Below are 27131 nucleotides of genomic sequence, written 5' to 3'. Positions count from 1 at the left end.
CACGTCTCTCTGACTTTGGAAATGAGTGGCTGAGAGAGTGATTTTTTTGTTTATTTGTTTTCTTCACTCGTCCCCTTCCCGTTCCTCAAGAGGAATTCAGGATATTTATTCTTACTTGGCTATGTGTTTTCCTGAACATTATCTAAACAGCCCAAATTCTCTTTTGTACGAGCAGTCACTGTACATGCTGAGCTCTTTTTTGTACCTGGAGACCAGGTCACCAAAACTAGTAATTTCCAATATGTTCCTTTCTGAGGATGCCTGGACTAAATGTCGGAGACTTCCTTTGCTCTTTATTCATTTGTTTTAATTTTTTAATTGGAGTATAATTGCAATGTTGTGTTAGTTTCTCCTGTGCAACAGCGTGAACCAGCTATATGTATACATATATCGCTCCCTCTGGAGCCTCCCTCCCACCCTTCCTTCGCCATTTAAATAAATCCACACAACCATTACCAGCATTTCTACCAAGGTGTGTATTTCTCCTAGCCATTTCAGCATATATATTTTACTTCCTTAGTACAACCAGGACCCAGTTCTTCTCCATGATACTCTCAAAGATGCACTATTAATTTCTACCTTCTAGGAATGTTGTGGGGGATGGAGGTTGTTAACACAAGAATAATGCCTCAAGCCAGGCAATTCTAGAACTGAACTGGTTTCCCTCACTTACCAGTAGTGCCTTTTTTGGGCAAGCTACTCTAACTCTTACTGCGTCCAGTTCCTCATTTGTAAATTGGGGATTAAATAATACCTATTCTGAGCTCTGCTGAACCTTAGCAAGATAGATAAATTCATTCATATACAAACTTCTAGCATACGGAAAAAAGACAAAGAACCACCCAACTCTTGAGGCTTGTATAACTTGCTTTAAAAATCTACAGAGGTAGCAAAAGAAACTACAGGTCAGTCTTAACTTATGAAGATCAGATGAACAATCCCAATTAAAATATCTTCAAATCAAAATCAATGATGTTAAAAAAAAAGGATACATCAATCCTAGGAATAGAAGGATGTTTTTGAACCACTGTGCAGAGTGATTGCATCAATGACCCTAATTAAATGGCTTCCCTGTGTCTATGTACTTTGTTCTGTTACTTGATGATTGCTTCTCAGATTAATGCTGGGCTTCTTCGTATGTCTTGCTTTGCTAATGGGACAGTAAAAACTTGACTCAAGCAAAGGTGTTAAAAAAAAAAAAAAAGCAAAAGATCAGTGGATTCTGGATAGTCTTTGATTTTCTCCTTTGGATATCAGTTCCCATAAGAAGAAAATTAGTGGTTTTATCTAACTTATGGGACACTTTCAAACATTTCAAGCATTGTCTCCACTCCTTTGCAGTTAGGAATAAATGCTTTCAAACTGGAAGTAAGAGCATTTTAATGTCATTTTTTTTTTTCTCTTGAGCAGTAAGGTGAAAAACAAAATGCTGCTTGATTGGTAAAACTATTATATTGGTTGATTGACTTTTTTCTTTTTTCTTTTCTGATGACCAGTGCCGTGACAGTGTATCTCTAGGTCTAGACTCTGAGTTCCAAGTGACAGAATCCAATTCAAACTAACCCAAGAAAATTCCTTTAGGGGAATGAACTCCCTCCCCAAAAGAGGCAGGGCCTTCTTGCCAGAATAAGAGAGTAAAGCACTGAACTGGCCAGAGCAACAGCAGTAACTGAAGATACTTCCTGGTTTAGCACATCATATGTCTATTCCCTTCCTTGGTGTCTTCTCACTTAGGTTATCATTCGGATGAAGGGATTGCAGTGTCACCGCAGTCTTGCTTGGTCATGAAACCAATTGCCTATAGGATGTCCCCTTCAGTTCCTCTGATGCATCTTTGCAAGGAAGCCAGAAAATAAGTTGCTTGCCTTCTGCTATCTTTTCTGCCCCCATGTTATTCTATCGTGATATTTACTAAGAAACAACCCATATTTTAGTGTGTGTGTGTATGTGTGTGTGTGTGTGAGGTTTAATTGAGGCAGAATGATGTCCCGTATATGAATACTGTGAAAAGGAATGCTTATAATCTCTAATAGGACTTAAGTGAAAACTCTTTTTTCTTAAACTGAAGTATAGTTGATTTACAATGTTGTGTTAGTTTCTAGTGTACAGCAAAGTGATTCAGCTATGTGTGTACATATACGTGTGTGTGTCTTAGTTGCTCAGTTGTGTCTGACTCTTTGTGACCCCATAGACAAACCTGCCTGGCTCCTCTGTCCATGGGATTCGCCAGCCAAGAATACTGGAGTGGGTAGCCATTCCCTTCTCCAGGGGATCTTCCCAACCCAGGGATCAAACCCAGGTCTCCTGCATTGCAGGCAGGTTCTTTTACCGTCTGAGCCACCAGGGAAGCCTATACATATATATATATATAAAATATTTCTTTTTCAGAGTCTTTTGCATTATAGGTTATTACAAGGTATTGTGAAAAGTCTTCTAAATGGGATTCTAGTCTCATATTCCTGAATTCCAGAAAGTTCCTGAGACTTCATCATCCTTGTCTCAAGATCTAAGTGTAATAGTTCCTGATCTGTGGCCTTTTCGAATTGCCCATGATACAGATAAGGGATTGGACCCACATTGGTAATGAGGAGAGGGGTCTCTAACCTCTCTGGGAACCACAGTCTGATTGTTCCCCACTGCAGGGCTGTAACTGGGGCTGTTGGCACAGCTGACAAACACTAGGCCCCCTCCCCAGCTCCCCCCGCCATAGCCCCAGCCACCCCAGGGAAGTCCAGGAGCATGACTGTCTTCTCCAATTCCATCTGCCTCAGAATAGGCTCGGGCACCTTCCATGGTTTTATTTTGTTCCAAAATTAGATTTGCCTGTCCTCTCCCCGCTCCCTCCATCCCCTCTCCATACAGGCTTGACTGTCAGCCATTAGGATGCTTTGTCTCAAGCGCCGTAGCGGGAGACTGGCTCTTGGTAACCATAGGCAACCATGAATCAGGACCAGCTATTTGTGCTATATTTGCAAGGCACAATCCAGCTCCTGGCTGGGTAGATGGGGAAACGTGCTTTACAGCTTTTCTTGTATAGTAAAATATTATCTCCCCATTTCTGTTTAGAATGACCAGTCTATGGACGAGATGCAGATCATTGGAGGCGAAGATCTTTCGACTCTGGCTGGAAAGGTTTGTTTATGTGACTCTGCCCTGTGCCCACTGAGGCCTGGGTGTTTCGGGGAAATCAGTAACCTTCATTTCAGGTCAGCGCTGCAGTCCATTTCAGATACTCTCCTGGGCTTGCTAATTCATGCAAATGAATGTGTGGATCCTTCTAATGATTCCTCCTTTTATAAAACACTCCTTTTATAATGCTTCCAAGGCCTGACTTGGACCAAATCTTTCGTCTCCAAGCTTCCTTCAAATCTTATTTCAGACAACCTCACATTACAAAACCCCCTTAGCACTCCTTCTCTTTCCCATTTTTTTTTTCCTACTCACACTTCAGGTACCTCCTGAAAGGGAATTCTTTTCCTTTATTTGTCTGGTTTTCACCCTTCATCTCCTCCTGGGCACCAAAGCACTTTAGTAAGGCATTTAAACATGTTTGTTGAAGTGTTTAAAATTTAGGCAGGGAATTTTAAAAAAGGATATCTGAAGACTTTTTCATTTTTTAACACTTTGCCTCCCCCCACCGCTGTCCCCCGTTGAAAAAAGTGTATCCCATGAGATTATGAGGCAGGCACCTCTGATGTTAACTTGGAGTTCCAAATCTGCCAAAGCTTAATAATTACGTGAAAAACTCTTTGGATTCTGACATAAATCCATGCATTGGGAAGGAAGAGTGTTTCATCAAGCAGATGGTCTTTGTGCAAGTGTGACCTGAAATGCAAGTTTCGCCATGAGTGAAAGCAACACAGAATTTGTTTTTGTTCAGCTCTGCCGACATTATCTTGTATTCGTTATCCTTGAGCAACTTAAGCTTTCTAGGTGAAACGAAGCAGTCTGCTACACAAGCTTAATCTCGTATCTACAGTTGTTACTGGTCTGCAGTGCCCACCTGGGGAAGGGATAACAGCCATATTTAATAAAAATGTGTATAATAACACTAGGAACACTGAAGAGCCACAAGGCCTAGCTGCAAAACAGCGTCCTTCCTCTCCTCAGAAGCTAGCTTAGCATCTGAGTGTTAAATTGCTACCTAGTAGTAAACTGCGTCCTACAGAAACTGGAATTCACTTGTTGGTGTTAATGTATGTATCACAAGGCCGCCATTTGATGTTACTACATCGCTGCATAATACAACATCCTGGAAAGATTAAAAAAAAAAAATCAAAGCTATTTCCAGAAATTCATAACTTTTAAAGGAGCGCAAAAAAAAAAAAAATTGCACAGAAAAAGTGCAGTGTTTCTCTCCTGCCTTCTAAAATCATCTCGTATTTTGTTTTAAAGTCGTTTTTCCTCTTATGTGAGCACTGGATAGTCCCTTCCTTTAGGAGGTAGAGAGAGGATAATGGTTATAATGTTTTCAAAAAAGAGAGACTGAGAAGAGTTTGAAGAAAGGGGAGTTTCTTCCTGGGGGTGAAATGAGCAGAAGGAGTGATAAGGCTGTGCCTCAGTTTCCCCTTCTGCAAGTACTGCAAAGACCACCCGCCTCATGAGAAAATAGACATCGTGGAAGTTCAGGTAGGAGAAACGGCAAACCAGCCAAACAGTAAGTGTGAGCAGAGGTTGGCTTCAGTTTTTTGCTAGCACAACGAATGATTCGTCCAGGTTACCAGGTGCTGTTAGGTGATGTCTTTCTAGTCACTGTGTGTGCAGAGATATATGCATTCAAATTCATGGCAAGTAGAACTCCCTGGGCTTCTTGGATAAATATTTCTAAGATGTGTTAACATCGATTGATTAGCCAGGTTCTCAGCTGTCATGACAGCTTAAGATTCTGCAGTTCAGGGTTCCTAGGCTCACATCAGAAGTCAGTGTTTAATGAGCCAGTGTAGACCACACTCTGTTCTCTCACATACATCTGGAATCTGTCCATGTCTCTCCATCTCCCTGGTAACATTCCAGGTCTAGACCTTGCTACTCAAAGTGTGTTCTAGGGCAGGTGTCAGATAAACTTTCCAGGTCGGGGCAGATAGTAAATATTTTTTTCAGTTTTGTGGCCCATACAGTCTTCTGTTGCAGCTATTTCACATTGCCGCCATAGCACAAAAGCGGCTATTTGCAATAGATGAAGTGCAAACAAATGGACATGGCTGTGTTTCAATAAAATTTTATTTACAAAAAACAAGCAGCAGGCCAGATTTGGCCAATCAGCCATAGTTTGCTGACCTTTGGTCTAGGAACCAGCAAGGTCAGCAACTCCTGGAGACTTATTGAAAATGCAGTACCTCAGATCCCACCCCAGATCTGCTTAATTAAGTGTTCATGTTAACGAGGTGCCCTGATGATTCTATGCACATTAAAGTTTGAGAAGACTGGTCTCTAAGGCGAGACAACCTCTATCCCTTTTCTGGGCGGCTGTGAGCCACGCCTAACCTGAACCACTGCCTTCACTTAACTGTTGTTAAGACACTCAGTTGTGTCCAACTCTCTGCGACCCCATGGACCACAGCACACCAGGCTTCCTTGTCCTTCACCATTTCCCGGAGCTTGCTCAAGCCATGTTCATTGAGTCAGTGATGCCATCCAACCGTCTCATTCTCTGTTGTACTCTTCTTCTGCCTTCAATCTTTCCGAGCATCAGGGTCTTTTCCAATGAATCAGTTCTTCACATCAGGTGGCCAAAGTATTGGAGTTTCAGCTTCAGCATTAGTCCTTGCAATGAATATTCAGGATTGATTTCCTTTAGGATTGACTGGTTTGATTTCCTTGCAGTCTGTGGCACTCTCAAGAGTCTTCTCCAACACCACAGTTCAAAAGCATCAACTTAACTGTTGCCACCCCTCAAACCAGTCTCCAAGAAGCAAAGGGATTTTCTTAAAATACAAATTGGATCCCATCACTTGCCTACTGAAAACCTTTCAGCAGCCTGTCAATTAGGGTTGTCAGACTTAGCTTAAAAAAAAAAACACAAAAGCAAGATGCCAGGTTAAATTTGAATTTCAAATAAGCAATGAATAAATTTTCAGTATAAGTATGTCCCATGCAGTATTTGGAACACACTTGAACTAAACTGTTGTTCTTTATCTGAAATTCAAATGTATCTGGATGTTCTATATTGTGCCTGGCAACCCAGTGCTCTGAGATTATAATCCAAACTCCTTATCACAGCCTAGAAGACCCCGATGATCTGGTCCTGTCTCCTTTGTTCACCGCCTCCTCTCAGGCCATCACCACACCGGCTAAGCTCCTTCCTGCCAAGACCCTGGACAAGCTGTGACCTCTGCCTGAAATTCACTTTCCTCCCATCCTTCAGATTTCGGCCTAAAGACTTTTGTGTCAGAGAGAGGCCTTCCCTGAGTCTCTAAAATGAGCACAAACTCCTCCCCTCTAAGCCCCTGTCCCCCTATTCTCCATTAGCCTCTGTATCAGCACCCTCTTTCCACTGAAGCCCTTTCTATAATTTCTGGTGTTTATTTGGGGCTTATTTTTCATTTGCCTATTTCCCCACCAGGATATGGAAGGAGTGGAGGAGTGAAAAAAAAATTCACTGAACTTTCTTTCCCCGTAAAAGAATAAAGGGCTTCATATGGCTTGCCCTCCCTACTCCTTCTTTAGCTTTTCAGAAATAGGCTATCCATTAGGAGTTTGAGAGAACTATAAAGACAAATTTCAGGAATTTCCCTGGTGGCCCAATGGTTAATTCTTTGCGCTTCTGCTGCAGGGGGTGCGGGTTCGATCATTGGTTGGGGAATTAGGATCCCACATGCCGTGCAGTGCAGCCAGAAAAAAAATTTCAGAGGCCCTCTAGCATCTTCCCATCATGTAGAATTTATACCAGCTGGGAAAAAACTTGAAAGGCACATAACAATGGACAGGTCCTTTTTTAAATGGTGGTGGAAGAAAGTCTGAAACTGCAATAAATATCTGCCTGGGATGGAAGATATATTGGATGAATATCTGCATTGGAAGGGTTGGTACAGGTCATCATCTAACTTCTCCCTTCTCACAGAGTAATCACACAATTTCTCAATTAAAAAATTCACACTGAAGTTACATTTGTCATGTTACTACTCTGCCATGAACTTGTTCATGTGTTCTCTTTTAATGCTCAGCATCCAGGGAAGAACATTTAGGGGGTAGGGGGCCTTTCCATGCGAGACTTTTCCTTGAGCTTAAAGAAATCTGAATAAGGAATGATTTCTTAGGATTGTAATTGTCTTAGAAGAAGGTGAGGTTTTACTTGGGACCAGAAGGTCAGGGAATAGTGCAGAAGAGGGAGAGAGAATAGCATGTGGAATCGGGGAGGAAGAGGAGAAAACAGCAGACTCAGAGAACAGGAGTGGCCCCGTGTGACTGAAGGAAATTCATCAAAAAATAGCAAAATAATAATTTAAAAAACTGAAATTGGATTTGGTTTATAGAATATATCGGGGACTTCCTTTTCAGTCCAGCGGTTAAGACACCTCACTTTCACTGCAAGGGATGTGGGTTTGATCCCTGGTCGGGGAACTGAGATCCCACATGCCACAAAATATAGCTAAAAAAGGGAAAAAGCCAAAAAATAAAAAGACTATGTTGGATAACAAGTGTAACTTGCTCAGAAAAGCAAAGAGGAGCCCCAAAAGTTGTTGAGCTGAGGTGACATCAAGAAGCTGTGTTTTAGGGAAATGCACCTGACCAGCAGGCAGAGTTACCTGAAAGAATAGAGAGACTCCAGGTAGAGAAACCAGTGGGGAGATGGTGTGGTTTGAGCACTTGAACGTCAGGACTGAAGTGGAGTGAAACAGAAGGGATAGCCGTCTCCGAAGGAGCAGGATAACATCAGTGGTTCATGAGGAAGGAAAGGTTAGAAAATCACCTGTGTAATTTCCCATGTGTTAGAAACCCAGTAGGTTTACTGTGTCACTTAAGTCCTCTGTAGATGCCCAAGTTAAAATACTTAGGAAAGGGAGACTCCAGACAGCCCACATGCTCCTTTCTGTTTCCAGGCTTCTTTTATTACCTCTTCTGCCTGCGTCACTTCCTTCCTTCCTTCCTCTCTCTCTCTCTGTCTCCATCCTTCCTTCTTTCCCTCCTTCCTTCCTTGCCTCTTTCTTTCTTAAAAGCAAAAGGAAGAAAGCCCCCCAGAAAGGCTGGCTGAATCATGGTTCTAAATAGGTCATGGCTGCTGAATAAAGAGAGCCCGCAATGATTCATTTCAATGGCTCCTTCAGCTCACAGCGTTAAAAGCATTTCATTCGGGGTGTTTAAGCTGCCTGCACAACGCGCTCTCTGGCTGATTTTTTTTTCAAAGTTGGTTTAATCCTAGCACTTCATAAAATGTGTGTATCCTTTAAAGCAAGGCGATTTTATTCATGTTCAGGAGAAATCTCTGAAAGGGCGGAATAAAACCCAAACACACAGAAACAGGCCCAAATCCGGCAATGGGCAAACATAGATGTGCAGGTTAAGTGCAAGATTTCAGGAGACCTACCACTGTACCTCCCCTGCCTCCGCCACCTCAAATAAGTTTCTAATCAAACGCCAGAAATGAAGCATCAGAACTTGTCGAAATTTCCTCCTTGCCTGCCTGAACTATTTAAATCATTCCTTTCTATTGCATTTGACTAGGCTGAAAACAGTCGTGGAAATGCCCAGTGACTGATGATTCTGGCAGTTTTGTGAATTACCACAGAAAATGAAATGCTGGACTGCATGCCTTTCTCCATGGGGTTTATAGTCACACTCCCACGCAGGCTCAGCATCCATGCTCAGCTCAGCATCACTCCTGCCATCGTCCCTCAGTGGGGTGCAGCCACAGCCACCAAAATACATTGCTGCAGATTAGACTGTGGTGTGCTGGTCGCTTTACATTTTAAAAGACTAAAAGGAATAACCTATTTAAGAAAACCATTCTGATTTTCATCAGTCTGTCCTTTCTTTTCTTTTTCTCTTTCTTCCTTCCTTGCTTTTTCTTTAGGAAACCCAATGGGATGAGCTTCCACCAGGATCATGAAATAGCAGAGATAGGACATGCCGTGGAGGTTCCCCATAGGATTCTTGCCTGGAGCTCCCAGGCTACAGATTTCATTGGCTTTCTGGGAGGAAATGAGCTAGGTGTGATGAGATGACTACGACAGTAACTGGCGAGCATCTCCATCTCAGATTCAGTGATGGGAGACAGCAGATTGGAAATGTTTAAAGAGGCACAGTGTGTTCTAGAAAAAAAATTCCCAAGGCAGCCCGCTCAAGAAAATGGGAATTTTAGAAGATTTCTTAGTGCAAAATTAAAAGCAAAAGACATTTAATAATAGCTCAGTTAAGGAGGAACTGTACATCATTAAGTGGAAAGATAGAGGGGGGGTATATGATGAGCTAGAGAAAGAAAGGAGGTCAGAATTGTTGAGTTGTTCCACAGGCATTTCCTAAGCACCTACTACATAACAGTTTCCATGTTATATACTGATAGTATAAAGATGGGTTAGTCTTCCTCTCTTAGCTTGTGTCGCTAATCTTGGTCCACTAAAATGTAAAGAGATGAGTTTTCTTAGATAGTATTGAAAAATGCTTCCATAGTTGGGGTAGTCACTTCCTCTCTATTCTTGGGCTACTTCTTATTTTGCAAGACAGAGCCAGTGCTCTGTCATTAAAGTCATTGCTCTCGTTCAAGGTAAGCTTTTCACACAACAGGCAGGCCACTGAAGATCCAGGAGTCAATTCATGTACCACTAATGAAAGGATTTGAAAACATAGCTTATGTTCTATAAAGGAAAATAAATATATATATCTGATCGTTGCTCTGTAGAGCCAATAAAAAACTGTTAATTTTCTGCTTAATCCATTTTCAATAGCAGATGGTTTTTCTATACTAGTATTCCCTTGCCCATCATTTTTGATCCTACTAAATAATTTTACTTTTTTAGTACTGTTCATAACACAGGAAATTCTTTCTGTTGTTACAGATTTTATCAACCTGTTTGCTTTCTTGATCCTCCAAAAACCCTTTGAGAAAGACAATTAAACCATCACTAGTCAATGTTTTCCTCATCATAATCCTTCTAAGAAAAAAGAGCTTAGAATGGGACTTCCCTGGTGATCCAGTGGCTAAGACTCCATGCTCTCAATGTAGGGGGCCGAAGTTCAATCCGTGGTCAAGGAACTAGATCCCACATGCCCCAACTAAGAGTCTGCATGCCTTAACTAAAAAAAAAAAGAAGAAGAAAAAGAAGATATACTGAAAACTGAAGATCCTGTATACCACAACTAAGAACCAGTGCAGCCAAATAAATATTTTTAAAAAGACGAGCTTCCTGGAGAAGAAAAAAAAGGGCAGGAAACAGTAAGGGTTATTACAGTATTATAAGACAATGGACTATGATAGGAAAAAACAATTAAGAACTTCAGGAAAAATAAACAAGCTCTAAAAAGAGATACAGTATACTACTTGACTTTTTAGTGGTAAAAAATGTAACCTGTATGAGAAGATACAGTCATAACAAGGTAACATTTGGGCATGGGGGAAGGAAGTGAGATAGTGTGAAAGAATATAGTAAATAGATGATGTATAAAGTTGTGAGAATGAGAAATAGAAGTACAGAAAGAGAGACTCTTCTAAATTAAAGGACATTAAAGATCATTGCATGGTCTTAGACAAGCCAGTTACAACAGAAGCCATTTGAAATATACATATACTTGTGACCAACCTGGATAGCATATTAAAAAGCATTACTTTGCCAACAAAGATCTGTCTAGTCAAGGCTATGGTTTTTCCAGTGGTCATGTATGGATGTGAGAGTTGGACTGTGAAGGAAGCTGAGTGCCGAAGAATTGATGCTTTTGAACTGTGGTGTTGGAGGAGACTCTTGAGAGTCCCTTGGACTGCAAGAAGATCCAACCAGTCCATCCTGAAGGAGATCAGTCCTGGGTGTTCATTGGAAGGACTGATGCTGAAGCTGAAACTCCAATACTTTGGCCACCTCATGCAAAGAGTTGACTCATTGGAAAAGACCCTGATGCTGGGAGGGATTGAGGGCAGGAGGAGAAGGGGACGACAGAGGATGAGATGACAGGATGGCATCACCAACTCGATGGATATGAGTTTGAGTAAACTCCGGGAGTTGGTGATGGACAGGGAGGCCTGGCATGCTGCAATTCATGGGGTCGCAAAGAGTTGGACACGACTGAGTGACTGAACTGAACTGAACTGATGGCTGATTCATGTTGTTATACAGCAGAAACCAACACAATATGGTTAAGCAGTTATTCTCCAATTTAAAAAAAAAAACCATTTGAACAACTAGGGAAATTGTCCTGGGAAACCTAGTGAATGTGTACTAAGTTTATATGATATTAAGAAATTTTGGGAACTTCCCTTACAGTCAGTGGTTAAGACCCCAGCTTCCATTACAGGGGGCATGGGTTAGATCCCTGGTCGGGGAGCTAAGTTCCTGCATGCTGTCTGGTGCAACAAAATAGTAAAAGAAAAAAGAAAAGAAATTATTGTCAAATACAGAAATGTGGTATACATACACAATGGAATTTTATTAAGCCATTAAAAAAAAAATCCAAGGAAATCCTGTCATTTTCAACAACATGAATGGACCTTGAAGGCATTATGCTAAGTGAAATAAGTCAGACAGAGAAAAACAAATTCTGTGTTGTCTTACCCATATGTGGAATCTAAAACACAATAAAACCAAACAGAAACCAAACTCACAGGAAAAAAGATCAGATTTGTGGTTACCAGAGGCAGGGAACGGGAGCTGGTCATAGATACAGATTTTCAGCTATAATAAAAACAAATACTACAGATGTAATGTATAACGTGATAACTAGTTAACACTACTTAGTAATACAGGTAAAAGTTATTAAAAGAGTAAACCGTAAGATATGGCAGAAACCAACACAATATTATAAAGCAGTTATACTCCAATTAAAAATAAATCGATAAAAAAAAAGAGTAAACCCTAAGAATTCTTATCACAAAGAAGAAACGTTTTTGCCCCTTTTGCTTTTTCTTTGTGTTGTATCTACCTGAGAGGATAGATGCTGACTAAACATTGCAGTAATCATTTCACAGTATATCTAAGTCAGAGCATCATGCTGTACCCTTAAACCAACATAGTGAAGTATGTCAGTTATATCTCTATACAACTAGGAGAAAGTGAAAAAAAATAAAGTGAAATGTATTGTTCTCAGTTTTGTGTGTCGTCGTTGTTGCTGAGTTGTATCCGACTCTTGTGACACCATGAACTGCAGCATGCCAGGCTTTCCTGTCCTTCTCTATCTCCCAAAGTTTGATCAAACTCATGCCCATTGAGTTGATGATACCATCCAACCATTTCATCCCCTTTCGCCCCCTTATCCTCCTGCCTTCAATCTTTCCCAGCATTGGGGTCTTTTCCAATGAGTTGGCTCTTTGCATCAGGTGGCCAAAGTATTGGAGCTTCAACTTCAGCATCAATCCTTCTAAAGAATATACAGGGTTGATTTCCTTTAGGATTGACTGGTTTGATCTCCATGCTGTCCAAGGTACTTTCAGGAGTCTTCACCAGTACCACATTTCAAAGGCATCAGTTCTTTGGCACTCAGTCTTCTTTATGGTCCAGCTCTCATATCCATACATGACTCCTGGCAAAACCACTGTTTTTGTTAGATGAATTAATAGTTTTTGTTAGATGACCTAATATTTTGGATATGCATAGTATAAAATGCCATAACTTTAATATAAACATATAAGCATTTTGAAATACTTTTACCAGTTAGAAACACATCAATATCTAGAAAACTTTTAGACTTTTCTATTTTATTTTAAACATGTGTATGCATTACCTTGATTTTAAAATGTGTTTAATTAATTTTGACACTCTATCTCTGGATTTGTGCCTCTCCGAATTCTAATTCCCAGCTATCACTGTATCTTGTAGTTGAAGCTAATCTCCTCAAGAATGACTCTTGTTTTGCAAGGCCCTGAACTTTCAAAAAACAGATTTAATTATGTTCAGTGCACTTCATTTAATTAGGCAAGAATGCAGACTAACAGTTTTAAAAGGTTTTTCGTTGTAAGATTGAAACAAAAAGAGATTGTGGATTAGGACGTTAAATTAACCAAGTATTCTTCCAGTGTTCTGGTTGGCTAATAGGCCTCAATCAAGCTAAAAATGCACATCCTAACTAGTTGTGATGGATTGATGGTTAATAATATAGCAAACGCATTGAGAATACTAAGGGGACTTCTCCATCAGTGTGATCCATGGGGTATACTGTGGGCATGACCTATTTTTAAAACAGACAAAATAATCTTATATTTTAATCATAAAATTAAGATTCTTTTGTGAATTTAATGAATAAAAATACTATACTTGAGAGAAAAACACTTCCAGAAAGATATTCCACCTAAGAATGCAGTTGACACATAAGGTAGTCTAGTCCAGATTTAACAGAGTGGTTGGTTGGTTCACATTTTCATCATTTAGATCTCTTTTGCATGAGAGATAAGTAACATAACCAAAGTGTATGGTTTGACAGAATTTTTAAAGTAGTGTATGAATCATAGGGATAAATGGAAAGTTATCTAAAGAAAGACATTACATTGAGGAGAATATCCAAACCTTTTTTTTTCAAACGGGAATAGCATGTTAACACAGTGGTATTTTAATTTGATGGGGCAATATTGACATGTGACTACAAATCCACTTATTGGTTAATTTTGTCTTTAATAGTGTAATTAGTTATTGTTCCTTCATTCACAAATAACTACTGAGCATCTGTTTGCAGTATTTGTACTCGTGGCTGAGACTATGGAAGTAAGCAAGAGAACTGTGATTCCCTCCATTTCTTGCAGAGTTTATAGTCTAGTGGGGGGAATAGGTATCATTCAAGAAGTTAAAATGAAATATAATCTGTGTTCCTAGGGGAAAAGCAGAGGGAAGCCTTGAAAGCACAGATTAAGGAGTGTAACTACATCACTAAAAATATAAACCAAGCACCTCCCCTTCCTTGGGGTTGAAAATCCAAGAGTAAATACCAGATCCCTGGTGACTGTGGTGGCTACCCTGGTGTAGGGGTTTCCCCACTGAATATAGGATCCTTCTGCCCAGGGCTGTCTCCGTTAACAATGCTGTCTATCTGGGAAGTTTGGTGAGTTTTGTATCCCAAAGGGCTCAGGGAGGTCACTTGCCAGAATTATGGTGGTGGGATGACATTATGGATAATTCTTCAGACAGTAAAGGATCTAAAATCAGCCTGCTTCCCTGGTAGCTCAGCTGGTGAATCTGCCTGCAATGCAGGAGATCCTGGTTCGATTCCTGGATGGGGAAGATCCCCTGGAGAAGGGATAGGCTGCCTACTCCAGTATTCTTGGGCTTCCCTGATGGCTCAGATAGTAAAGAATCTGCCTGCAATGAGGGAGACCTGGGTTCGATACCTGGGTTGGGAAGATCCCCTGGAGGAGGGCATGGCAACCCACTCCAGTATTTTTGCCTGGAGAATCCCCATGGACAGAGGAGCCTGGTGGGCTACAGTCCATGAGGTCGCAAAGAGTCGGACACGACTGAGTGACTAAGCACGGCTCAACGCTAACCTGAATATAGATGCCAATTTTGCAGCATCCATGATTCCAGAAAAACTGGAAAAGTAAATCTGGAAGTCCTGGATTGTCTCCAAGCATTTGAGTTAGATGGATGGTGGAGGACCAGCTAAGCTAACTGTGAAATTCTAACTCCAAGTAAAATATGTGTTTATCTTATGAGCAGATTTGCATCATATTCTAAATAGTTTTTTTTTTAAATTTCAGAATGTCCTCATTGTTGAGGTAAGCTGACTTTTCTTTATCCATACTTGGAAGTTGAAAGACTCTAATGGTGAGTTTCGAAGTATAGAACTTGTTATCAAATTGACAAAGATTTATTGAATTCCCACTGTGTGCAGACTTCTCCAAATTTACAGAATAGGAGTCAACTAGAATCTGGCTTCAAATAACTTAGAATGGAAGCTTTGCAATAATAGTGTTTGGTATTTTATCCTTTTGTATCTAATGCCGCTCATGTCTAAATTGGTTCTTAGATCTATTTGTGAATCAGACATTTTCAAAGAAGAGAAAACTAGCCCACAGAACCACATTTTTTTAATAGAAAAACCAAGGTTAGACCTCTCCTCACCCTTAGTTCCGTATTCTTGCTCGTGACCTCTAATGACTCGAAACAAGTCTCCCTTCAGCATCTAAATCATAAATAGAATCAGTATAAAAATTTGCTATCCAGGGGAAAGCTATAATTTAATTCGTTTTCCTGTTGTTTTTTTTTTATTAAAAAGAAGAAAAGAGAAAGAAACAACGGGTCCTTTAGCCCAGCAGGCCTGTCTTATCAGCTGGCGAAAATTCAGGGGAGCTGTTTTTGTCGCGCTTTTGTTCCAGCCGCCTGGGTGTGCCATATGTATGTGCCGTTCTGACTCAGACATAACCCTTGAAGTAGACCCTCCAGCGAAAGGCACTGCCTGACCCTGGCTAAATTCAGACCTGTTGTTTTGATAATCAGCTCCCGACAGCTGATTTCTGTCCCACGGACAATCAATTTCGCCTGCCCATTCTGCTCTAATTGTGCAGCAGCTCATCAGCCAGGGTGAGCCTCTGCTCACGGCAGCCTCGTGCCCTCAGAGCTCACAGGCTGTCACCAGCTGCTGTCCACATACATCTCACTTCCCAGCCATCGAATCTCCTATTAAGTGGGGAGAGCACGTGAAGAGGGAGAGGGGGAAGCATTTATCTGTCCATTCAGCATATTCAGATGTGCATCCCATGTCCATGAAAATTCATGCGCCCCGTGTTGTGTTACATTACCTCAGGGCCAAATTTAGTCCTTGAATGCGCATGCACGAGTCCAAATGCATTTGATAGAGAGCCCCACATGCTCTCCAAATGCTGAATGTAGCCTTTTGACACAGCTCAAGGATTCTAGGAGGAAACAGTCACCAACATATTCCCCCCAAACCCAGCTTCCAGAAAGATGCACCTGTCTAAAAAATATAACCAGCTCTGCCTCCTACTTGGACTCCTAATTTGATGGCAATTCTAATTATGATGCATTATTAATAAGGACTAGACTCATCTGTCTGGATGAAAAGCCTTTTAACGCAGCCCAAAGGCATCTGGTTGAATTTGTCTGTCCTCTTTTCTAAGGATGTTGTTGGAACTGGGAGAACCATGAAAGCCTTGCTCAGTAGCATAGAGAAGTACAAGCCCAACATGATCAAGGTAGCCAGGTGAGTACTATGTTCACATCATCACTGCTTCTGTCTTTCCAAATCTGCCCAAGAGGGATGCTAACACAGGATGCTGGTTCCAAAGAATGTAGTCCATTCCAAACCACTAACCCTTTGCCCTGGGGCATTAGGGTTGACCACACTGAACAAACAACCCATTTGACAGCTAGCCTGAGAGAGAGGAAGAGGGAGAGGACTTGCTTTGCTGTGTATCTGAGCCCCTTTCAGATGCCTCTGTTAGCCGTTTCCAGGAGCAGCTGGCCGAGCCCCAGTGCCCACGCCCCTCTCCCTCCCTTTTGTCCAGAATCTCACTGATAAGGAGCCATAGGGAATTCGAGGGCTGTCCTGATGCCCCACATGCTTGAGGGGGAAAAAGAAAAAAGCACGTTTCAAATATATATTTTAATGATGTTCAATTCTATTTGTAATTCACAAACATTTTATCTGGATCACTGTAACATTTTTTTTTCTTTTAATGGTAGTTTGTTGGTGAAGAGAACACCTCGAAGTGATGGCTTTAGACCTGACTGTAAGTGTTTGGCGGGGGGGCGGGGGGTTGTCGGTTGTTTATTGGCTAGTGGTGGTTTTGTGTTTAAGACTCTTTCGTTTCCTAGTTGTCAGCATTCTATGTGAAACGGAAGCTATAAAAGATTTGATGGTCCCATAAATGCTCTGTGTCTCCAGCAACAGAACCGTCTACAACCAGGGGTTTTCATTTTCTAATTACACCTTTCCCAGGAACTCTGTTGTGTACATTGGATGTTTTTATTTTTAGGTTTTCTAAAATCTTTGCACCTTCACTCCTAAGAACTCAGCTAAAATGGGGTTCAGGGGTTGGAGGGAGATGTGACCCCCCACCCCTGGACTGACTTGGATGCACGGGATTCCTGCCTTGGCCTCTGTTCTCACCCATCTATCCTCTCTGTGTCTCCATTGGACGCAGAGAAGCACTGGGAAGGTTGAGCGGTTCTACCATCTCCAGGAACTGTGAGCAGAGAATGCACAGTGCTGACCTTCAGCAAGTTGGAATTTTAGCACACAAAGGGAAATCTGAGACTCTGCCCCACCACCTCCAAACACAAGTATAACCACACAGAGAATTAGAGCAAATGTCTCTAGATACCATCTTCACACTTCAGTTCAGACATGTGTTCTCAAGGAGTTTTCTCATCTAAAGCAGTTTCCTCCATCCTCCCCAGGATACGAATAGTTGTAATGCCAGAAACGATAAACAAGCTGCTTGATTATTTATTATTCTAACACTAGAGGCGATTTTTTTTTCACTTGCATGGCAGACTTCAGCTGGATTTTTATAACTTACATTTGCACTCAAACCTCTGGGATAATTTGGCTACAGTTCTCATCAGCAAGCTGAACAAACATTAGCGCGAGAAGCATGCTATGGATGGGTAATGTGCCAATGACATTGAACCAGTGATTCTTTATTATGAAAACAAGTTGCATTCCTGGGTGGATGTCTTAAATCTAGACAATGTTAGCTCTGGCCAGATAGACCCAATAACATGTTCCTATCTAGTTATTGGTTTGGGGAATATAATCTGAATATAGTTAGGGTCAGACAAGGTTAATAAACAGAAATCTTCTAAGGAAATAATCTAAAATACTATATAGAGGAAATTTCAACTGAAGTTGAAAGACAAGCACTTCAGACATATCCAGCTAGTTACAAATTTCTTGTGTCACAGCAACAGTATTAATAAAATAATAGCACTAGTAAGAGATTTTTTTTTTTAATTAAAAAATCGAAGTGTAATTGATTTACAATGTCATGTTAATTTCCGGGTGTGCAGCACAATGCTTCAGTTATACATATATATTTGGATACACGCATGCATGCTCGGTCATGTCCAACTCTTTGCCACCCCATGAACTGTAGCCCATGAAGCTCCTCTGTCCATGGGAGGCTCCTCTGTCTATGGGATTTCCCAGGCAAGAATACTGGAGTGGGTTGCCATTTCCTACTCCAGGAAATCTTCCAGACTCAGGGTTCAAACCCACCTCTCCTGTGTTAACAAGCGGATTCTACCACTGAGCTACCTGGGAAGCCCATTTGTCTACATATATATTCTGTTTTAGATTCTTGTCCCTTATAGGTTGTTACAAAATAATGAGCATAGTTCCCTGTGCTATACAGTAGGTCCTTATATATGGAATCTAAAAAATAAGTTGCAGATGAATTTATTTACACAATGGAAGACTGATAGACATAGAGAGAAATTTTGGTGTGTCTGACTCTGTTTTAAGAGCTACAAAGAGATGAACATGTTTAATCCTCACAGCTTTCCTCTAAAGTAGGTGCTATTGCTGTGCCCATTTTACAGATGATGAAACTGAACACAGCCAGGTTAAAGAGCTTGCTGGGTCACAAAGCTGTAAGTGTACAGTCGCTGTTGAGCCCAGGCAATCTGATTACTCTCATGGCTGTTACTCTTACGCTCCATCTGTAAGTAGCATCTGCAATTGCAAATACAAAGGGTAGGAACTGCACTCGCTTACCAGCTAGAGACCAGTCAGCTCTTTCCTGGCTGTTCTCCTGACCTGCTGGTCCAAGGTTCTTTTACTCCATGACAGCTTTGAAGGTTTGACCTTTTGAACAGACTTTTCCCCAGTCTGAGCTGCCCATGCGCATTGTAGAGATTGCGTTACTCACTGTAAAGTCATCATTATCTTAACAACCAGGGGTTCCTGGGATTTGCTAATATTCTTTTAGCTAACTCAGAATCTCTGTTTTTTGTCTTTCTCCCCGGATTTCTGAGGCTTTGTACTTTTTGGTCCTTTTTCATAGTTGACTTTTTCCTCTATGCTCAATGACACTTGTATCTTCTGACACCTTTTCTTCTGCTCTGCTTCTCCTCTTTGATTATTTTTCTCAAGAAACCTACAGTTTGGAGGGATCAAACAGGCTTTCTAACAGTGACACACAATGCAGTCCTTAGAAAAACAAGCCCCTCCCCTCTAGCACTTTCTGCGGGCAGGAGCCAGTTGGTTTCTTCATGTGAAAGCATCCTTGATCAGGAGGACCAACGAGGAGGTGAGTAGTCAACCACGGCGGTAACTTCCTCTGTGCTGTAAGTCCACTGGCTATGCCAAAGTACTGTTTTGTAAAAATAAGCAAGTACATCTCTCATTTGCAATACTGTAATAAACTAACAGAAGATTCCCCAACGTTGGAAAGAATTTGAAAAATCATTGGGCTATAGGAACATTTATTCAGTTTTAAAACCTGAGGAAGAAGAGCTATTTCATGCTCCTTAAGAATCCTTTTCAAGGACTTCCCTCATGGTCTAGTGATTAAGACTTTGCCAGGGTAGATCCCAGGGTGGGAATCTGAGATCCCACATGCCTCACGGGCAAAAAAACAAAACATAAAATAGAAGCAATACTGAAACAAATTCAATAAAGACTTTTTAAATGGTCCACATTAAAAAATCTTTTAAAAAATTCCTTTTCAATAAAAATCATCTTTCAATATATTCATTTTTTTACTTAACCTGAGTACCTTAACAGGCTGTGGCTCAGTGGAAAAGAATCTTCCTGCAAATGCAGGGGATGTGGGTTCTATCCCTGGGTTGGCAAGATCCCTTGGAGAAGGAAATGGCAAACCCACTCCAGTATTCTTGCCTGGAAAATTCCATGGACAGAGGAGCCTGGCAGGCTACAGTGCACGGGATCCCAAGGAATCGGATATGCCTGAGCGACTGAGCGCACATGCACACTCTCATCCTGACCTCAGTGGAGACAGAGTTAATTGCTGTCATCTGCATTGTGGAGTCAAAGGCTAGCATTAGAGTAACCCTTAGCCTTGTCTTCCTCAAGCTGAACAGTCTCATCTCCTTTCACCTTGTCTCTCAGGTTTTGCGTTCTAGCCCTTTATCCAGCCGAGGACACTGAGTTCAGTGGGAGGACGGCTTCCTATTCCCATATTACAGCATTGGGATACCTTCTGATTGAACTGCGCTTCGTGCTTTTTGCAGTGTTTCCTTTGGCATGATAGCATTGGATACTGCTTGCTTTGAAAAAACAGCACTATATGCCTGACTCAGACGTATTTCATGTTATCCGTGGGGCTTCCTGACCCCTTTCTCAGCTTTGTCTACAAGGACTGCAGTCATTTTTCACTGTCTGTTTATTGGTTTGTCCTGTCTCCCTGAGTAGTCACTCTGACCCGGGTCCTACTGGGTTCCTCTTATGCGTCGTTTGCCACTTTTCTCTCTTCTTTCTGCCTAATGGAAGGTCCTCACAGTGCCAACAGCAGCTTATGGTGACTTTATATTTATGTTATTTAAATTGTGTCCTTTTTTTTCCCCCTCCCTCTCTCTGTTCAGATGCTGGATTTGAGATTCCAAACTTATTTGTGGTGGGTTATGCCTTAGATTACAATGAATACTTCAGAGATCTAAATGTAAGTCTTGCATGCAAATGCCTAGCCCCGTTTTCACAAGAACATTGCAATGATAGCAATTTAACAGATTTTTTAAATAGCCACAATGATGACTGCCATTTATTGAGTGTCTTCTGTGTCAGGAATGTTTTGGACACTTGGCATTCTTAGTCTCAGTGAATTCCCACCACTGCCCAGCAAGGTTGGTATTAGGATGATGGAAGCAGTTATGATTGCTCTATTTTGTACGAAGGAAATAAGCAGAAAGACAGCTTGCTGCTGAGTTTTCTCCATCGTCATCAACTGTGTCTCCATCGACCATACTAATAGTCAATACTCAATAAGCTGTTTAATGTCAGTGCTTGAGATCTAGAAGTTTCCAGTTACAGTGGCTTGTAGCTCATAACTCTTTCCCCTTGGGAGAAATGGCTATAGACCTGGACCCTCAGGTGTGTGACCCTGACCACTGCTGAATGATCTGGAGGTAAAACATCAAACCCAAAGTGGACCAGTCCGTCTCTCTCCCCTGGGATTTAGAAACTTAAACAAGAGCCACAGAGACCAAGAGGTTTGGGGTTTAGGCCTGGGCTGCTTTCTGGAGCCTGTTTCTGGCTTCCACTTGCTGCACTACTCTGCTCTTCCTCTGCCTTTGCGAGCTACCCCAGTGTCCTACCAGTACAGCCCCCCGCACCCCCCTCCGCTTTGCCTACATTAACCCAACGCCATTTCTGTTGCTTGCCATCAAAATACTTCTGACACATTTCTGGCTACCCAAAAAGGATCAAAGGAGAGTCGGTATTTGTGTTTACTACAACTGTTTCTCTCTGCACTGTAGAAGCTGTAACTTTACCAGTAGGACACGTCTATCTCCAGCACTACCTATATTCCACAACCCTCAGCGTCTATCTTGTTTCAGATCTACAAAGCCAGATTCAGAAAAGAGCTCAAAACTCAAACAGTGAAGAAATTTTTGTCTTAGTGTAGTGGTCTCTTTAGATTTTACAGATACCTGTATGTGTACATATATGTGTATGTGCACATACATAATATGTATGTGTTATGTATATGCATAATACATACACATATAACTACATACACGTATAAATAAATACATATTGGGTTGGCCAAAAAGTTTGTTCATCTTTTTCCATAAGGTGGCCCTAGTAGCGCTTGGCTGTCTTCATTCAAAGCAATTTTGTTAAATTGTATTGTGACAGCTGTCATATCAGTGTGCATCTTTTTCTAAAAAATCAAAATTAGTGAATTTTTGTGTAGCCATTTTAATATTGAAGATGGAAGAAAAAAGCAACATTGTCGACATGTTATGTTTTATTACTTCAAGAAAGGTAAAGACACAACCGAAACGCGAAAAAAAGACTTGTGCAGTGTATGGAGAAGGTACTGTGACTGATGAAATGTGTCTAGCTCTGTTTGCAAAATTTCGTGCTGGAGATTTCTTGCTGGACAATGCTCCATGGTCAGGTAGACCAGTTGAAGTTGACAGCAATCAAATCGAGACATTAATTGAGAACAATCAATGTTATACCATGTGGGAGATAGCCAACATACTCAAAATATCCAAATCAAGTGTTGAAAACCATTTGTACCAGCTTGGTTATGCTAATCACTTTGGTGTTTGGGTTCCACATAAGTTTAGTAAAAACAAAAAACCTTCTTGATCATATGTGCACATGTGTTTCTCTATTGAAACATAATGAAAACGTTGTCTTTAAAACAAATTTTGATGGGTGATGAAAAGTGGATACTGTACAATAATGTGGAATGGAAGTGATTTTGGGGCAACCAAAGTGAATCATCACCAACCACACCAAATGTCATTCTTCACCCAAAGAAGGTGATGTTGTGTATATGGTGGGATTGGCAGGGAATCCTCTATTATGAGCTTTTTCTGGAAAACCAAACGATTCATTCCAACAAGTACTGCACCCGGTTAGACCAACTGAAAGCAGCTCTCAAACAGAAAATGCATAATCTTCCATCAGGATAACGCAAGAGTGCATGTTTCTTTGATGACCAGGCAAAAGCTGTTACAGCTTAGCTGGGAAGTTCCGATTCATCCACTGTATTCACCAGACTTTGCATCTTCGGATGCCCATTTATTTTGGTCTTTACAAAATTCTCTTCATGGAAAAATAAAATTACAATTCCTTGGAAGGCTGTAAAAGGCACCTGCAACAGTCCTTTGCTCAGAAAGATAAAAAGTTTTGGGAAGATGGAGTTATGAAGTTGCCTGAAAAATGGCAGAAAGTAGTGGAACGAAACAGCAAATATGTTGTTCAATAAAGTTCTTGGTGAAAAAGGAAACTGTATCTTTAATTTTTACTTAAAAACCAAAGGAAAAAAAAAAAAACCAAAGGGACTTTTTGGCCAGCCCAGTTCATATGTATTTAAATGAAGAGTAACGAAGTAGGAGATGATATTACTGCATCCCATTTTCTGCACTTCTTATTTTGTTAAGAGGCTGATGCATTTAAATCCTTTATTGTTTCAGCACATATGTGTGATCAATGAACACGGCAAAGAAAAATATCGAGTCTAAAGAAGTAAAATTTTACCATCGCCTCTCCAGATAACATCCTACTTACGACTACACTCAGGAAGCCAGCTTGTAAAATTTGTCTCCCAGGCATCTTCACTCAGCAGGACTTAAAATGGAAAAAAAAAAAAATTTTAATGAATGAGCTTTCTTTCCTGAGATTATAACATAACATAAAGAGTCCCAAAGGTTTTTAAGGAAAAGAAAGCAGTGCTTTTATTTGACTTGGTCCAAATTAAACACTCCACCTTGTGACTCACAAGTTCAGTCTACCTTCACACCCCTGAGAAACTCCTTCTTTTGTTTTGATAAAGTCATTATGGTTGATTACTATACCCGCACCTACTTACTCAAATGTTTTTCAGTTAATTTTTTTTTTTTAGTACTTCACTTTGGTGATATTTCATAGTCTTAAAACCTGGAAGCGTTTTCAGTGAACCTCTGAGCCCTTATACTAGAAATGCAACTGGATTCCATACTAATAAAGGAGGAAAAGGACAATTTAATATAAATTTCAGTTTGCACACTTCTGACAGGCCCTTATTATCTGCTTTGACAAAGCCTCTCTGAACAGCAGTGTTCGATGCATCTTAATGATGTTATGAAATGGGCCTTTGCCCAGTGCTCTTGATTGGAGCTTCCGGTATGTGATAACGGTATGTCATGTATGCTTGGATTTACTCAACTGTGTTTAATACTCTGAATTTTAAATAGAAAAAACACAATGGCAGCAAGGACCCTGGTCTCTCAGCACCACTTGTTTATTCGTTTGAGACTTGAACAAATAGCAAAATTGTGGGGGGAGGTGAAGGTGTTTTCAGTGCTTGAAACTGGGCAAGTATAAATTGTTCTTGTATTTCCGTCAGAGGGCCAGACACTATTATGTATTATCCTAAAGAAGAATACAGAGGCTGAATAATTTTTTTAAGTGGCCTTATGAGACTGATCACATAACCCAGTGCGCTACAGAAAACTAGGATACTTAACAAGTTTTTTCTGAATAACATTTTTTTCCATTTCCACTGTTTTATGGGAGGTTTTCTAATTTATGGGCATTTTAATTGAAAATAAACTTGAGTGCCAATAGAGCTGTTTTTTCCTCACTTCCTTAAAAGAGCAAATGCAAAATAAATAACTAAGCAGCCTTTGTTTGGTTCTGAACTGTATGTAGTGTATTGTTATCGGGTTCCAGCTTCCTTTAAAGTAATAAAGAATAAGAAAACTTGTTATGTCTCATAACTGCTTACTGTTTTTCTTCCGCCTTCGTATCTTTTATATACTTGTAGCCAATAAACTGTGTGTGAGCCAGTAGCTTAAATATACGACTGCATACGTCTTCCCTGTGGCTTTATTTTTGTTAACCTGGAAAAAATCCAGTATATGCACCAATATAAGCAAACGATTAAGCCAGGCTTGATCTGCTGCTTTTTTTTCTCTCTCTCTTCTTAAGCTTGTTTGTAAGAACAAGGAATTTGAGTTGTAGAAAGAAGATTTTCCTGCATATCTTTGTTCCAGTCAGAGAAGAAAATAAACCACACCCAGCTATCCCAAGGGGCCAGCAGGCAGAGGGAATTCTTTCTAGCTTTGTTCTACAGAAGAATCAGTATCCAAGTTATAGGTTGAAAATTTGATCTAACTGGCCAGTTTCTTGAACTGTCAACATAAATCGTCTAAATATAATTTCCCACTATGCCACATTTATATCAGAGGACCTAGAAAAATCTAAAGACATTTGATTTTAAATATAAAATTATCCAGAAAGTATGTATGATTGAAAGATTTTCTTGAAAATGTTGAATTTTAGTAACCATAGGTATCATTTTTGAGGACTGTAGGTTTATTCAGATTAGAAAGGAAATAGATCTACTTCACAAGATTTCAAGAAGGAATTATGAGAGTTAATACTGAAAAAGAAAAATCCATTAAACATACAAGAAAGGTAATCATTCCTGAAATGTTTTCCAGTCAGACAACATTTTGACAGTGATATCCAAGAACATAATCTTGGGAAGAATATTATTTCCTTTTCTCTTGAAAACTCTAATCTGTTTAGTACCACTGAGTTTATTCAACCTAGACCAAAAATGTAAAAGCATATCATCTGATTAATAGCCAATGCATTTATTAATTTAGTGTCCCAAAGCTGAGTAATAAGGGGGAAAAAGTGTGTGGCATGTTTCCCTGGAAAAATTTGCATTTGGTTACAATCAGCATACTTACTAATACTTTGGGACCTTTCAAACAGATCAGAACCCCTTGTTATAAACTGGCCCTTATTGGACTGGAACATTTCGCATATTGAACCAGGTATCCCCAAGCTGAACTGTGTGAGGGTCAGATCCTAATGTGTCTCTTTGGGTTTTCTTAATTTATTTTTTTTATTGAAGGATAATTGCTTTACAGAATTTTGTTGTTTTTAACCTTTGGATATCTTTGGGTATCACTTGTTTTGCTGTGTCTCAGGCCTGCGGAGACTATGAACACAGCCACCTCCTCAGACTCCTGTGCCATGAACTTGGATCTGCCCAGCGGAGACAGAAGGTAACCCATCCCACTTCTGAAGACCTGCTGTCATGGAAATATCGCCCCATTTTTGTAAACGAGTTACTATGTTCTAGGAAATTGAAACCCTAAACCACACCCTCCACCCAGATGTCTGGCTAATTTGGGCAAAAAATAGCATTTGGGAGTTTTGCTTACTTTGCCATCATAAAGTTCCTTTGGGTCCCCTGATGACATCTGAAGCCTGGTGGGCCAGCGAGCTTCGTGAAGGGAAAAGAGGATCACAGGGAAAAGAGGATCACAGGAGGGACTCTGGGAGTTGATGCTGGGAGGTATACAGAGTAAGGAAGGAGGATGCGCTAAGGAGGGCTGCGTGGTCCGTGGCCCCAGTCATGCCCCATGAGTGGATCTGAACACTGTGGAGCAGAGAAAGACGCCCGCAGGAAGAGCTGTTTTCCTAGCAGTCTTCATGCTACACAGTGGGGCAGCCTGGTGGGTCCCTGCATTTCACCGAGGATCCTGGTGCAGCTTTGCCACGGGGAGGAGTTCTAGGAAGACATCTCCCTTTGAAGACCCCAGGGATTTTGCTCTTGGGATGGGAAGAGTTGGGGGAGTTCTTGGGCTGGGAAGGGGGTTCACATCCAGGGTGCTTCATGAGATGTCCCCTCAAGAGACTTCGTGGGCCACAGGTGTCCACAGGGGGCCAGAGCACCCCCATGAGATGAGTGTTGATGACCATGTGTGAGAAAGCTCCGGACACCCCAGAAACAGCAATCACCTGAGTCATGCTGTTCCATGATGCTGGTGCCCTGGGTGAGGATGGCTGGCCCTGGGCCCCGGGGGGGTGGGGGAAGGACGGGCTGAAATCCACCCACATTCACTTGTCCAGCCTCGGACTGTGTCAGGCTTCAGGTAAGTGTGTCTTAAAGGGGTATCTTCTACTAGTCTACCAGAAAAGAGTGCATTTTTTGTTTGTTTGTTTTAGCAATTTCTCCTCCAGGAGTGCTGAGTGCTGGGCTTAGTTGCTCAGTCGTTTTTGACTGTTTGCAACCCAAAAGGCTGTAGCCTGCCAGGCTCTTCTGTCCATTCCTAGAAGAATCCCATCGCTTCTGGGATTCACCAGGCAAGAATACTGGAGTGGGTTGCCATGCCCTCCAGGGGATCTTCCCAATCCAGGGATCGAGCCCAGGTCTCCTGTATTGTGGCTGATTCGTTACCATCTGAGCCACCAGGGAAGCCCAGCAATGCTGGAGTGGGTAACCTATCCCTTCTCCAGAGGATCTTCCTGATCCACAAATTGAACTAGGGTCTCCTGCATTGCAGGTGGTTTCTTTACCAGCTGAGCTACCAGGGAAGCCTGAGGTGGCTTTTTCTGCCAGAGTG

At 41.1% G+C, this 27131-nt stretch overlaps 1 protein-coding gene across 4 annotated transcripts in view; it reads left to right on the top strand.

The window, feature by feature from the left end:
• PRTFDC1 (phosphoribosyl transferase domain containing 1) overlaps window positions 1-24485 on the top strand; it is a 95207-nt gene extending 70722 nt beyond the window's left edge. For 2 of the 4 annotated variants that reach the window (XM_020911664.2, XM_070472074.1), the window contains exons 4-9: window positions 3067-3132; window positions 14825-14842; window positions 16205-16287; window positions 16770-16816; window positions 20634-20710; window positions 23202-24485. In XM_020911664.2, the coding sequence (XP_020767323.2) occupies window positions 3067-3132; window positions 14825-14842; window positions 16205-16287; window positions 16770-16816; window positions 20634-20710; window positions 23202-23249 (339 nt within the window). In that variant the 3' untranslated portion in view covers window positions 23250-24485. Of the gene's footprint in view, window positions 1-3066; window positions 3133-14824; window positions 14843-16204; window positions 16288-16769; window positions 16817-19182; window positions 19340-20633; window positions 20711-23201 lie in introns of those variants that run through there. The other 2 variants (XR_011489397.1, XM_070472073.1) reach the window with 2 other exon arrangements.
• The last annotated feature ends 2646 nt before the right edge of the window (window positions 24486-27131 follow it).

The sequence above is a fragment of the Odocoileus virginianus genome, chromosome 9 (genome assembly GCF_023699985.2).
Source record: "Odocoileus virginianus isolate 20LAN1187 ecotype Illinois chromosome 9, Ovbor_1.2, whole genome shotgun sequence".
Lineage (NCBI taxonomy): Eukaryota > Metazoa > Chordata > Mammalia > Artiodactyla > Cervidae > Odocoileus > Odocoileus virginianus.
Note: the sequence above shows the minus strand (reverse complement) of the source record. Positions and strands in the feature narration are given on the sequence as shown.